Here is a 13,459-nt window from a genome sequence, read left to right on the forward strand (position 1 = left end):
ATTACTTCCGCTTCCAGTTCGTAAGTAATGGACCATCGAGAATATAGTGTTTTGTATCTATCAGCAACAGCCACTGTCCTCTAAATGGAGGCAATTGCCAGTGAAGCGGTGCCACAGCGTTGCATGCACTTATACGCATGTGTGTTTGCGCACGTGTGTGCCGCAGACATTGGCAATAGAATCCACTTCCACAGAGATATGCCATCTTTGTGACTGTGAAAGGGTCAACGGGATTGTACAACAATAGAGGCGAGCATATGACCAATTGTTCAATTGATAACAATGTAATCATGTACCCAGCTCTTCAGTTACCATTTCGTTAGCCGCACAAAATTCAGTCCAACTCTGGGTTGTCAACAATTACATCTCCGGGGATGCGGTGCATGCCAGAATGCCTGACTAATATGTTCCTTAGCCAGTGACGTGCGGTGAGGTTCATGGCTGGTGAGGCACTGACGTCATCACAGTCAGATTGACAAACATATGAACTCCACAGAGTAGCTTATTCACCATTTGATTGGCAACAGTTAACGTGTTTTGTTTAAAATGTCATGTCAGCATTCGTTATATACTGTATAAAAAAAAAGAATAAAAAAAAACGTTATTATCGCCATTCCCAAATTTGTTCGGGTTTTGTTTTTTCTTGTTTGGGTGCCAATAAAGCGCTGGCCATGGCCTCTGGCAATGTTTGTTTGTTCCACAAGGAGGCAGCATTTCCCTTTTTTCCTTGTTAGTGCTTTGTTCCAGCTTCAGCAATTGTTAAAGCCCTATATAAACCAATATGTATGTATTTTATTTTGGACAGCCACCCACATTTCAAGCTCATATAACTTCAGACCCATATAATGTAGGAATTAACTCTTTTTTTCTGATGAAAGAAGATATTCTAAGGTTTCCAACGCTGTATTGAATGTTTATATAGTCCTAAAACTCAATATTCTTTGGGTCCTGGAATTCAAGTGACAGTGGCAAAAACCCTGGCAATGGAGTCGACACATTTTTTCACATGCCTGACAGTGAATGAGTTAAGAAAAAAAAACATCTGTCAATGTTATATGTATCAAAAGTACTGGTGGTATCGGTACTTGGTATCGGTGTTTATTCAAGGTTGAGTACTGGTATTAGCCTGGAAAAATTGTGTCAGCAAACATTCCTACTTATATCCATATTCTGCAAGGTGAAAATAGCACCAGATTAATCACTCTCCCACAGCGGAGTCGACTGCGTGCGACATGCGCCTGTAATTGAGAATCGAGTGTCACTAAAAGGTTCGCACACTTTTGAATAATCACTTGTAAGCAAATATTGAATTTATTTCAGACTAAGTGCTTTCCAGTTGATGTTTAGCCTGTGCTTCTTTCACATTCCCCGTATTTGTGGGAAAATATTTGTTTGTTTGTGCAGGACAGACAGTGAGACCACAACACTATGTTTGTGTTTGCGTGTCAACACTCCGGAGCTTGTCGGGAGCTGTTAGTGCTGTCATCCATTGGCAATGTGGGATCGGGCAATCCACTGTATGAGCTTCTGGTCATTGCAATTTCCATTAAGTGGCACAGATCAGTGAGGAATGGTAAACACTGATGTCACTTGTGGCAGAATGATGATTGGTGCATCAACTACAAGGTGTTTACTATCAGACCATAGCAGTGTGATTATTCAGGAAACAGTGTTACAATTATCCAGGACCATTTTTTGCAACATTTTCTACTTGGTCCAAGACAAGTGAATGATATCCCAAGTGTAAATACAGCCGTCGTTCTCGGAATGGAAATGGCAACAAATGCATCCCAAAGTGAATTAATTTAAAGGTCCTTCATTTTTTCTTCGCCTGTGGCAAGAAGAACATTTCATTGGGGGCTAACTCCTCATAAAGTAGCAACCCTATGAGGCAAAAGGTTAATTGGAAGAAAACACCAAATGATGTTCATGATGGATTTCAATGAATGAATCACAACAAATAGTATATCAAGCTAATATGGGACAAATTGGTTATATTAACTCATTCACTGTCAGACGTGCAAAAATGTGTCCACTCCAGTGTCAGGGTTTTTGTCACTCGAGTTCCAGGACCCACAGAATATTGAGTTTTTGGACTACATACACATTCAATGCAGGGTAAGAAACCTTAATCTTTTTTCATCAGAAAAAAATAGTTAATTCCTAAATAATAACTGTCTGGTGTTATATGATCTTGAAATATGGATGGCTGTCCAAAATACAATGCAATACAAACATATTGATTTATAGAGCACTCAAATATAGAATCAACTTTAAATTTCTTTTTTACACATTTAAGCTATCCGTAACTTTGCCCCCCATACCTATCTGACATTCTTCAGATTTCTATTCCCTCTCGTTCCCTCAGATCCTCTTCCTCCACCTCTGTGAGCCCCCCCTGCCCGTCTCAGCACAATGGGGGGTAGAGCTTTCAGCTGCTGTGCTCCCAAACTCTGGAACTCACTCCCTCCCAACATTTGTAACACCGATTCTCTTCCCACCTTCAAATCCCATCTCAAAACCCACATATTTAAAATTGCATTTTCTGTGTAGCTCTATCTCTTGTTTCTATTCATAATAGTATTTTATTTATTGTATTCTATTTATAATTGTATTTTTATTTATTATACTACTACTACTGTAAAGTGTCCTTGAGAGCTTTGAAAGGCGCTTAAAATAAAATGTATTATTATTATTATTATTATTATTATTATTATTATTATTATTATTATTATTATTAACAGCTTAAGCTAACATGGAAAAAGAGAAATGCTGCCCCTTGTGGAGGGGAAAAACATTGCTAGAGATCTTACCAGCGCTTTATCGACACCCCCACAAGAAAAACTAAAACCCGAACAAATACGGGAATGACGCTCCACTTCATATTTTCAATTCTCGAATAAATTTGTGAATAGCAGTGAATGAGTTAAGAACCGACCTAATCCCTTCTTTTGACATTTGATGGTCTCCTTTATCCTTTTGCATGTCTGAAGGAGATGGTGAGGTTATACAGTCAAGGATTTCACCTCTTCCCCTCCGCCTTTTTATACTCACACCACAATGTTAGCCCCTGGAGACTGCCTGCCTGAATACTGACTCACTGAAGGACACTTCCCATTGTCATTTCAACTTCTTCTTCTTGGCATGCATCTCTGCTCTCGTCATTCCATCCCTCCCTCCGCATCCTCCTGACTCATTTATTTCTCCTCTCCTCTTTTTCCGATCTTCTGTATTGTCCCAATGCTCTCTCTTGGGCAATTCGAAAAGGGAGTGTTTGATTCAGTGGAGGTCAGGGGGTCACTTGCAACATAATCTTAATACTTTCGCTGCCCTGATATACAAATGCAACACAAGAGCGCACTGCTTTCAAACTGTTTCCAGCAGGGTTGGCTAACATGGTGCATGAGGTGCCTCAATTCGGCTCGTCGATCATAAATTATGTGAATTCCTACAAGACTGACATGATGGATTTATTTCAGCCTTCCAACAAATGACAGGAGGGTCGCTCCTTTCAGCGAAACTGCCAAAATATTTGAAATGGCGAGAATGTATAGGCTGTAGGAATTGATTATTTTAGATAAATGTCTAACTTATGGAAATGCATGTGACGCTTACACAGTCACAGCATTACGTACGTGATTCAATAAAGCTACGCTCTGGTTTCAGGTCCGGGGCTGAAACTGACACAGCTTCTTTTCAGCCCGGATGACAGTGTATGTTTAATTATCACACCTACGACGAGTGACTACTTTGACGTAAGTGTCGCCGGCTTGTAGGCAATGAGTGTCTTGACAATTCTTAGGGACTCCTTGACTTCACTTGGCTTTGTAGTGCAGATGGAGAAGGTGAAAGGGGTGAAAGATACGATGAGACCAGGCTGACAATAGCTCAAGGTTACGCCGCGTCACTGTTCCTATATATGACAACCGACTAAAGCTAACAGTGCCACGCACATGAACTGTCTCCTGATATCGACAAAAAATAACAACTATCAAGGTCAAACTGTTTCAGGACAACAGTCAACTGCCTGCGTTTGCATATCGGAAATCTTTTATTTGATTAATGATGAATGAATGAATAATATATCAGAATGAGAAAGTCTTTTATGATCACACAATGCAGAAATTTGATAACAGCAAAATTGAAAGGTGGGGGGATAAAAACAAAGTATTCAATGCATAATAGAAATAAAATAAAGAAACAAAATAGTAGAACGGAAAGGGTTAGGAACTGCTGTAGAGGCAGCCGCACGGGGGCGCCATGACGGGGGGAGCTTTCACAACAGCTACAGCTGTAACAAAGCACCTGACATAATAGTCGACATAATCAAAATAATATACAGAAAAGGAACATAAAAACATGGACTCTATGATATTTGAGTACACGGATCAGAAACGTCATGGTGGAATGTGCAAGTTTTCAAAGCAAACACGAAGCTGTAGCATCCATTGACAAATGAGATTGTCTCACATCTCCTGTCCCATATAAATCTGCTTCAATTCCAAGCGTCTTTGGGCACTAGACTGGGGAAACCCTGAATTGGTTGCCAGCCATTTTCAAAGCTACACAACCATCGGCTCCCACACTCACACCTCAATTTAGAGTGTTCAATCAGCCTGCTATGCATGTTGTGGGAATATGGGAGGAACCGGAGAAAACACACGCAGGGAGAACATGGAAACTCCACACTGGGACGCCTGAGCCAGATTTTAACTCAGGACTTCTGCACTGTGAATTTGCCGTGCTAGTCACTAGACTACCATGTAATGTAATGTAATGTAATGTAATGTAATGTAATGTAATGTAATATGCCAGTTCATCGTGTCAAGACGTCATGGTATATGGAACACGGCCCCCCTAAAAAAAAAAACAACCAATATTAAATTGGCACCTCCAGCAACTTTCTACGACAACCGGGTCACGTCTGTGCCATTTCAACCGGATGTTTGTTTGTGTACCCACGCGCATATGCGAACCCTGTGGGATGTCAGCCCCGTGTTGCTTCAAACTGCCAGCTGTTTGCCAACCCCCTACTTCAGAGGCTTCCACACCACTCAGTAGCTTTTTAAAGCTGCACCTGCTGAGACCATTGATTGTTTCTCCACAACTACTGAATCGAATGCCTGGTTGCTTTACCTATTAGTACTGTGTGCTGACCATGGAGAGGTACAAAAGAGGGAATGTTAACAAGGATGGGAAACAGGACGGCAATAGAGAATGGAAAGAAATGCTCCTGAAGGATGACAAAAGACAGTTCAGGCTGCGCTCGGTGTCTGCAAAGCGCTTCTTGGGTTACCTTGGGTGTGAGAGGTCGGCCCTGATTAATCGGCTTCTGATTCTGCAAAGATTGGCTTGCATTCTGCTCACTTAAGGTTGCTACAATGTTTCCAGCTTGGTTTCCCTCTCTAGATACATCAGACGTTAAGTAGGGTGGAGGGTTGAGGCAAGAGACATCAACCTTGTTTTGCTGGACAGTTTCCACAAAATGATTTTTAGCTGCATTGCCAAACTGAGGAGAGGGATACATACTGGTACTAAGAATGTATTTTTTGGCAGTCTTCCATAAGTGTAATAATACTAGTAAAGTCTTATGTCCCTGTTGTGTGGTCATCAGAAAATCCACTTCCACACAACAACACATAGTAGGGAGCACCCAAATGTTTCCACTTTTAAAAAACCTTGGCTCACCAGGGTTCAAAGCCATTTATGACCAATTTTGGTTCCACTGCAAATAGTATCTACCAGAGTAGTATCATTGATAAACTATGGGACATTGAATGATACATCCCGAGGAACATTTGAGGAGCTTTTTGTGCTTGGACTGCAAGGACTAAACTATCCCCCGGTTAGGTTGAGAAATGCTCATGTGATAGAGAATAGACAGAATAGAAGTTATCATATTTAAAAGTTTAATGCTGTTGTATGCTTAGTTGGCAAAACACAACGCACAGAATAACTGTGGTCAACCTGAGGTGAACAAATTCAGCCTGTTAAACTGTCATCCTCAAGTAGGAGATTTGGCCTTGGGCGGAATTTAGGACTTGGTAACTCCTTCACAGGAAGAGCCCATTAGCCAGATTACAAATCTATTAGTTCATGGAAAGAGAACCCATTAAAATGTCTCGGTTCTGTTGGTTTATTGTGGGACATCCAGGGGCATGGTATTCAAATCAAGTAGACTGTAATTTAAAGCAGATTCTTTACTTACAGTGAATTGTAGGTGTTCAAATACCTGACATGTTTCGGTGTATACTTCCGCCTTCGTCACAGTCAAGTAGACTGTGTTTTACTAATGTATCACTTAAATATACTGCATATACTCTCAATAAATAGCTTGGCAGAGGGCCGCAGACATTGGTTGGATCATGATTGGCTGCGTCCCGTGCTGGCTGCAGGTCTTTGTTCGGAGCGTCCGAACAATCATCTCTGAGACCAGAATATGATCATGGTCGGCTACGGTTAATTTGATGGGGATCACTTTGTAAAGAAGGACAATGACTGATTTTGATCAATATGGAAATGTCGCTGCATCCTGAAAAAGTCACGATCTTGACAGGCCTCCAAGGAGAAAGCCGCTTTAGTTGATGTCTAATTGAAGTTCAACTAAAGAGGTATTCATGGTTATCCATTCCGCCCCCACTGATGAGGTCAGGTGAGAGAATATCAAACTATGTGGTGAGAACTGAATAGATCAGAATTGCCTGGTGGAAATGCAGCAATTGAGACAACGGTTTGGATGAGAGACAGAAACAGCAACAGCTACAAAAAACTAGGAAATCATGCCAAGTGTGTAAAATGTAAGAATGTTCAGAAATTTTCAAGGATCTAATTTGTTCTTAGACCATCTGCAGGATGCTCTTACCATATTTTCACAACCAAAAGGTACACTTAAAAGTCTTCAATTCTCTTAGATGGGGTGCCAAATAATGTGTATGTACCTGGTTCCAAACTTTGTTAACGCGGTTGTGTGACTTTGATAAGGGTTCCAGTTAACTGACTGATGTGCCAACACATTGCTCATATAGAGGAAAGGCAAAAAAAAACGGAGCACAGGTCAACCTGCACGCTATCAGTTACACGGAGAACCAAAGGACTCGAGCAGCCATGAGAGAATTAAAAAGCAACCACACCATGGTGCTTGGTGGTTTCGTTTTATGAGAGGATGACATCTATACATCCGTGCAAGAAAGATGAAGAGGAAAAGCTGGCCATTTCCTATTGCAGTAAAATGCGTATTATTCAGCGTTACATTAAATAAAGATGTATTCTTAGGAGATTTTAATATTTTATGATGCCGGTCTGCTGGCCTCACTTGGCTTCCATTAACAAGTGTTCTCTCAACCAATGCCGGCAGTCATCCATACCTGCCTGGGCTAATGGCAAATGATGCGGGATATATAAGATCAAACCTCTAAAGATGGAGGACACTGATTTGCTGTAGCGACCCCGTCAAGGGAAAAGCCGAAAGGAAAAGAAGAAGAAGAAGATATAAGCACACTTTGAAATAGTTGGGGATGCAACTCACCAGGTGGACGCGGTACATAATGCTAATGCCGAGGGTCATAAAGGGCTTGGAGAAGTCAATGACCTTTTCACGCTCCGCTGTGATTGTGAGACCAGCGACTGCCAAGTCAGCTTTCTGAAACACAGAGTAAATAATTTCATGTCACGCAGAGTCAAAGACCTCCTGGACAAAGCTGTGTCAATGTTTTTGTTTTGAGAAAAAACAATATTGCACATTTGGCAGCATAAAGGGTGTTTTAAAATGACATGAATATATTCACAACAAAGAGTGCAAACAGTGACTAAATGAATCCGTTTGGACTAAATAACGCCATTTGGTGACACGCTTCTTAAAAGGAACCGATTGGAAGCGGATCCACAAACAAACTCGGGCAAACAATAATACAAAATATTATTGACACAAAAACTAAGGATTGACAAAATACAAACAGAATGTGCTAGCACCACCACTACCAAGAAAAGCCAAAACCAACAAAAGGAACACTTGCAAATGGCAAGCTAATCTTGAATCCTGAAAATACAAAAAAAAAAAAAAAAAATTATGAGCCCAATTAAACCATACTTGAATTATCCAATAATAACACGAAATCCAAAATACTAACAAAATTAGAAAACATCAAAGCAAGAGCGACTACAAACAAGGGATATGGTGTCCAGAAAATATCTCTTGAGCAACCAGTGAGCAGGGTCAAGAATCTGACAAAGACTTCATAGTCCTTGAACACTTCACAAGGCTTGATTGAGGACCACAAACCGGTGCGCCACTGAAGCACACAATCCACACAGATGGTGCCAAAAACCAACACAGACCAGATCATGATTATTTTTACTCACGAGACTGACATTCACAAGGTGTTGGAACATCCCAGAATCTTGACAAATAACAATAAATCCGATTTTTTAAGGGTTTGGCATCCACAATATGGACGTGTTCAATTGTGTGCTAATCCAAATTAGAATTGCCTCAGTGATGCTTTATGATGTTCAAAGCGGTTGTGGTTGTGTAACTTTTGTTTTGGTTCCTCTTAGATTGTTCAGGTGTACCCAATCAAGTATGGAGCCTTGGTCTGGAAACCGACTGAACTTGGGCTGAAAGTTTGGAAAAGACATTTATATGGAAAATAAATAACTGGTTGAAGCAGTGGCTGGTAAACCCCTATAACAAAATGGCCAACCAGAAAACAAGACGGTAAAATGGAACTCTGAGGGCGTCTTCGTCTCCCCGAGGGACACAAAGTGGAAAGCAGCAGCACTTCAGCCCGCTGCGGGAGAATGAAGGGGATTTTGAGAACAGGAAGTAGAATGAACATAAGGAAATGGGGGTTGAACACGGGATCACTTTGGGATACCACTGCAAATGCATGACCTGCTGTTCTTTGTTAGATTTGTTCCATCATTAACCAAACCTTTACAGTGTTCACATTTACAGTGTTTGAAATTACGTCTGCCCGGATGCTCGAGGCGTGTAACTTTTATGCCGGGCGTACAACTTTCTGAACCTCTCTGCCGGGGTGGCCGACAACTTCTTCCAAAAAGGCGTCTGTGTAACTCTCAGTTGTACAGGAGTGGTCCATCGATGAAGCCACTTTTTTCCAGAAAGAAAAAAAAATATATATATATATATATATATATTTTTTCAAATCAAACGTTTGCTTTATTCCCATTTCGAAATATTCTTTCAGTTTGAAATTTCGGAATTTCGGTTCGTTTGGCAATTTTTTATTTCAGTTCGTTTGGCAATTGACATACTCGGCAGCCAATCAAAAGCCTGCATCAAATAACTTCGTGCCCGGACTTTCCCGACCGTTATCCGGTCGTGCATTTGCATATAATTTTCAAAAGTAGACGCACAGAGAACACAAGAAAAATGGATAAGTGGTTGGGAATCAAGCCAAAACCTTAGCCCCAGAAGAGACACTCAAAAGAAGCTCACGAAATTTCTGACGCTACAAAACGTAAACATTGAGAGCATCGTGGAAAGTGGAGTTTGCGTGGCTTGCAGCAGACGACGCAACGCAAATATTGCACTCTGCAACCTGCCGGGAAGTGTAAGGACAAACGACAACTGGAGCAAAATCATCAGCAAGGAACAAATTAAGCACGGGAGCATTTGTGGTAGGTACACCAATTACTTAATTTTAAAGTGTTGTTCTGTTATATATTCTGATTATCAATCCTTAATACTTTGCAACAATGTTTTTGTTTTTTTTTGCGATTAGTTATCTTATTGTGTTTCAAGTTGTGAAGAATCGGGCAGGTAACTTTATGCCCGGGCAGGCAACTTTTCAGAGTTGTCTGTCCTGATGTCTACTAACTTTTTGTCATGAGTTTCAGATACTGACATTTACAACACTGGCCTTTGAACCCTCACCTTCTGCTCAGTCTTTGCCTACATTACTGCACTACATTAATATTTCTCACCGACAGTGGATATTGAAAGTCTACACACCCCTGTTAAAATGCCACCTTTTTTCTGATTCAAAAGAAAATGAGACTACGTTCCAATATTTTTTTTTATTGTGTGGCACCTGAGCGGCTGCCTCAACAGCAGTGCTGAAAAATGTATTTGGGAATTCGAAACATGGACGCCATTCCTGAATTTTTCGGGTTTTTGTTTTCCTTGTGGGGACTGCCGATAAAGCACTGGTCAAACGTCTGGCAATGTTTTTTTTCCCTTCCACGAGGGGGCATCATTTCCCTTATTTCCATGTTAGCACTTTGTTACAGCTTCAGCTGTTGTTAAAGCACTATATAAACAAATATGTATGTATTGCATTGTATTTTGGACAGCCACCCTCATTTCAAGCTCATATCACTCCAGACCCATATAATTTAGGAATTAACTCTGACGTGAAGCGCCACTCCCAAATTTGTTCGGGTTTGCTTTTTCTTGCGGGGGGTTGCATTTCAAGCTCCGGTCAGATCTCTGGCAATGTTTTTCCCTCCCACAAGGGGGCAGCATTTATCTTTTGTTCAACTGCCTCTACTTTCAATGCAGATAACTCTACAACCAAGTAAGCTTGAAATAAACATTTTTTTTCTGATGAAGGGAGAGAATCCAAGGTTTCTTGCATGTTTATGTAATCCTAAAACTCAATATTCTGTGGGTCCTGCAATTTGAGTGAAAATGACAAAAACACTGGCACTGGAGTGTACATATATTTGCCATCGTCTGGCAGTGAATGAGTTCAAGACATTCTTATTAATGGACAAGCCATGGTCTGACCAAGGCTTGCACAGCATCAGAGAGATTTCCATGTTCAATGGTATAACAATGATTGGGGGTGCAAACCCTACTTCGCAGATTTTTATCTTTTGCGGGTGGTACCGGTCCCTAATAACCATAATAAGAGAGATAACAACCACCTCCTGTCTTCTACCCATGTCTGACCCTTGGGGTAGGATTCCAAGACGGAAGACTGCATAAATCTTATTGCTGAGTTTTGTATGCACACTCGAGCACATTGCAAATGGTGGCCGATCCTTTCTTTATTTCTATTATTTATTTATTTATTTATTTATTTATTTATTCTATAAACCTACAGTCGTTTGAAAGTCTGATCGGCTGAACCCAGTGCCGTAAGGAAACCACACGCGGGAAGCAGCCAACGAGGCAATTTCTACAAAGGCAGATCCTTTGCAAGATGAACACGCAGCCGTAACAGCAGCTGAATTATTTATGTGACAATAGAATATTAATATTGATGACTCGATTTCTTTGCCTGCCTGCTGTTATGCCTTCTAGTGTTTGTAACAAAAAAAAGGCTGTGGTTCATTTTCCTGTTACGGCTTTGTATCCAAGTAAAAGGGCTTAAAATAATATTACTGTGTTAGGACACGGTAAAAAAAATGTGTGCTGGTCTGAACTGCCCTGACATGTCAATTTGTTATTTTAAGTTGAGTGACAGCTGTCATATTAGTGCAATGAAATATTTTAAAAAAGCAACATCAGGTACACAAGTGACGATTTTAACACTCCTCCCTGAATGTCTGCTGTCAATGCCACCCAGTGGGCTGGCATTCACTGCACTTTGCTCTTCTATTTCATTCTTTTCATCATCTTGTAAGCCCTTAACCAAACAGGATGAATTGCTTCATTCCGTAGAGGAAACATCCCCCAAAGGACCTTTAACCTGTGACAAATCTCACTGCTCTGTCATTTTGTCAGCCCTCATAGATGAAGTTGCTGTTTGAAACACAAAAGATACATTTCCAAAGATCGAGTGGTGACACGTCAATGAATTCTACAAAGAAGAATGTGTTCTGCTCTCTACCACTAGTACAATGTGCGGCTGGAAACTCATGGAAACATTGTTTTTATATGTGAATCAACTTTTGACCAAATTAATTTTGGTTGTCGGAGTTGTGGGAAAGCAGCCTTTGCAAGGTACGCCTGACCCCTTTAGACACGAGCCTTTGTTCCACGGGAGAGAAACCACCACATTTCAAGAGATACTGTGGGCTTACCAGTCTGTTATAGGTTCCTACCGGTTGGACACGCAAGAAAAATCTGGCCTGAGAAGTGTCGAGGAAACAATAGACGCAAGCACCACCCTCTGAAAACTGATAACTAGGGTTTGGGTTGGAGTTAAGTGCAGGTTGCTGCAACATGACATCTGGTTGTAATCATGCATAAATGCAAATAAATAAAATAATAAAAATAACTATCAACCTAAAATATAATGGAAGGTTGACAAACAGTTCAATTTACACAACAACACGGTGGAAGTGTCAGAACTTTGTTGCCTTTCTCACATTGCATAAATATAATTGTCTGTTTGCTTTAGGTATGTTGGTTTCGAAACATAATAATGACTGCTTTGTGGGTGGTGGTGACCTTTTGAGACAGGAGCCATGGTGTAAGACAATAATTTGTGTTAAAACACCTGTTTCTTTCATTTTAAGAACTTTTTATTTTCACCTATTTCTGTATTTAACAAAAGTATTTTTTAATAAAACACAGCAATTACAGGTAAATATGATGCCTTTCTGGAGGTGGGAACATAAACAGTTGCCTGCTGAAGAACAGATTGGAATCGAATCAACAACTCAAGGTTAAACTGTATTTCTAAATAGGATGCTATTTATTTTAATCTCACACTGATTAAAAAAGCTAAGTACCTGCAATGGCAGGCCGCGGATTTCATCGTGAAGGCCTTCAGTCGTGTTGCGTCTGAATAAATCCAGACTGAAAAACGTGTGGTCTGATTTACTACAAGTCCACCACCATTAACAAGGAAATAACTAATCGAACTTTCGTCATGATGTCCATTTTTTCTTAAAAAGTCCGTCATGAAAATAGCTTTAATAGTAAATCTCCAGCCATTTCTTCAGCCATTGTGCGTTGACAAAACTGCTATTAAATCAACACAATATATTTGCTTATGCAGCTCGCTACTGATACAGTGTGCTAGCTCTGGTCAGTATGTGCTCGTCACTAGCGGCTTGTGATCAGAGCAGTTTTTGCAAAGTATGATTGGCTAGTGACTAGTCATCATAGTTTGCGAAAACTCTAACATTGACCTTCTTGAAGGCGCTGGTACCCCTTTTGGATTGTCAACTCGAAATCTGATTGGTTAAAGCAACAGTTTGATCGACACATTTGATGTGACAGGGCTCACAGAACTGATTGTGAAGTTGTGCAGGTAGATTTCTTACCCTGATAACAAATGATGGCTGACAAGTGATTGGTTAAATGCTTAAATATTAAAACACACATATGGAAGCAGGCAAATAGGGGAAAAGTAATGAAAGGAAGCTGAAAGACAATTTGTAATTATTTAATCATAATTCATAGACAAAATATAATGAACATCATGATTCAGATAATTTTAGGCCAGCAGGGAAGGCTTTGCCATGACGGTCCGCCACTGAGTACTCATATACGTATCATATCAGGGATAGAACGGATCAATTGTATTCCCATTCATTTTAA

At 40.4% G+C, this 13,459-nt stretch overlaps 1 protein-coding gene across 4 annotated transcripts in view; it reads right to left on the minus strand.

Annotated features, from left to right (window-relative positions):
• grik4 (glutamate receptor, ionotropic, kainate 4) overlaps window positions 1-13,459 on the minus strand; it is a 246,096-nt gene that overhangs the window by 17,327 nt on the left and 215,310 nt on the right. For all 4 annotated transcript variants that reach the window (XM_089013796.1, XM_089013795.1, XM_089013794.1 and 1 more), the window contains exon 14: window positions 7,526-7,639. In XM_089013796.1, the coding sequence (XP_088869922.1) occupies window positions 7,526-7,639 (114 nt within the window). The remainder of the gene's footprint in view (window positions 1-7,525; window positions 7,640-13,459) is intronic.

The sequence above is a fragment of the Hippocampus bargibanti genome, linkage group LG14, assembly GCF_051943395.1.
Source record: "Hippocampus bargibanti isolate YZ-2025 linkage group LG14, ASM5194339v1, whole genome shotgun sequence".
NCBI lineage: Eukaryota > Metazoa > Chordata > Actinopteri > Syngnathiformes > Syngnathidae > Hippocampus > Hippocampus bargibanti.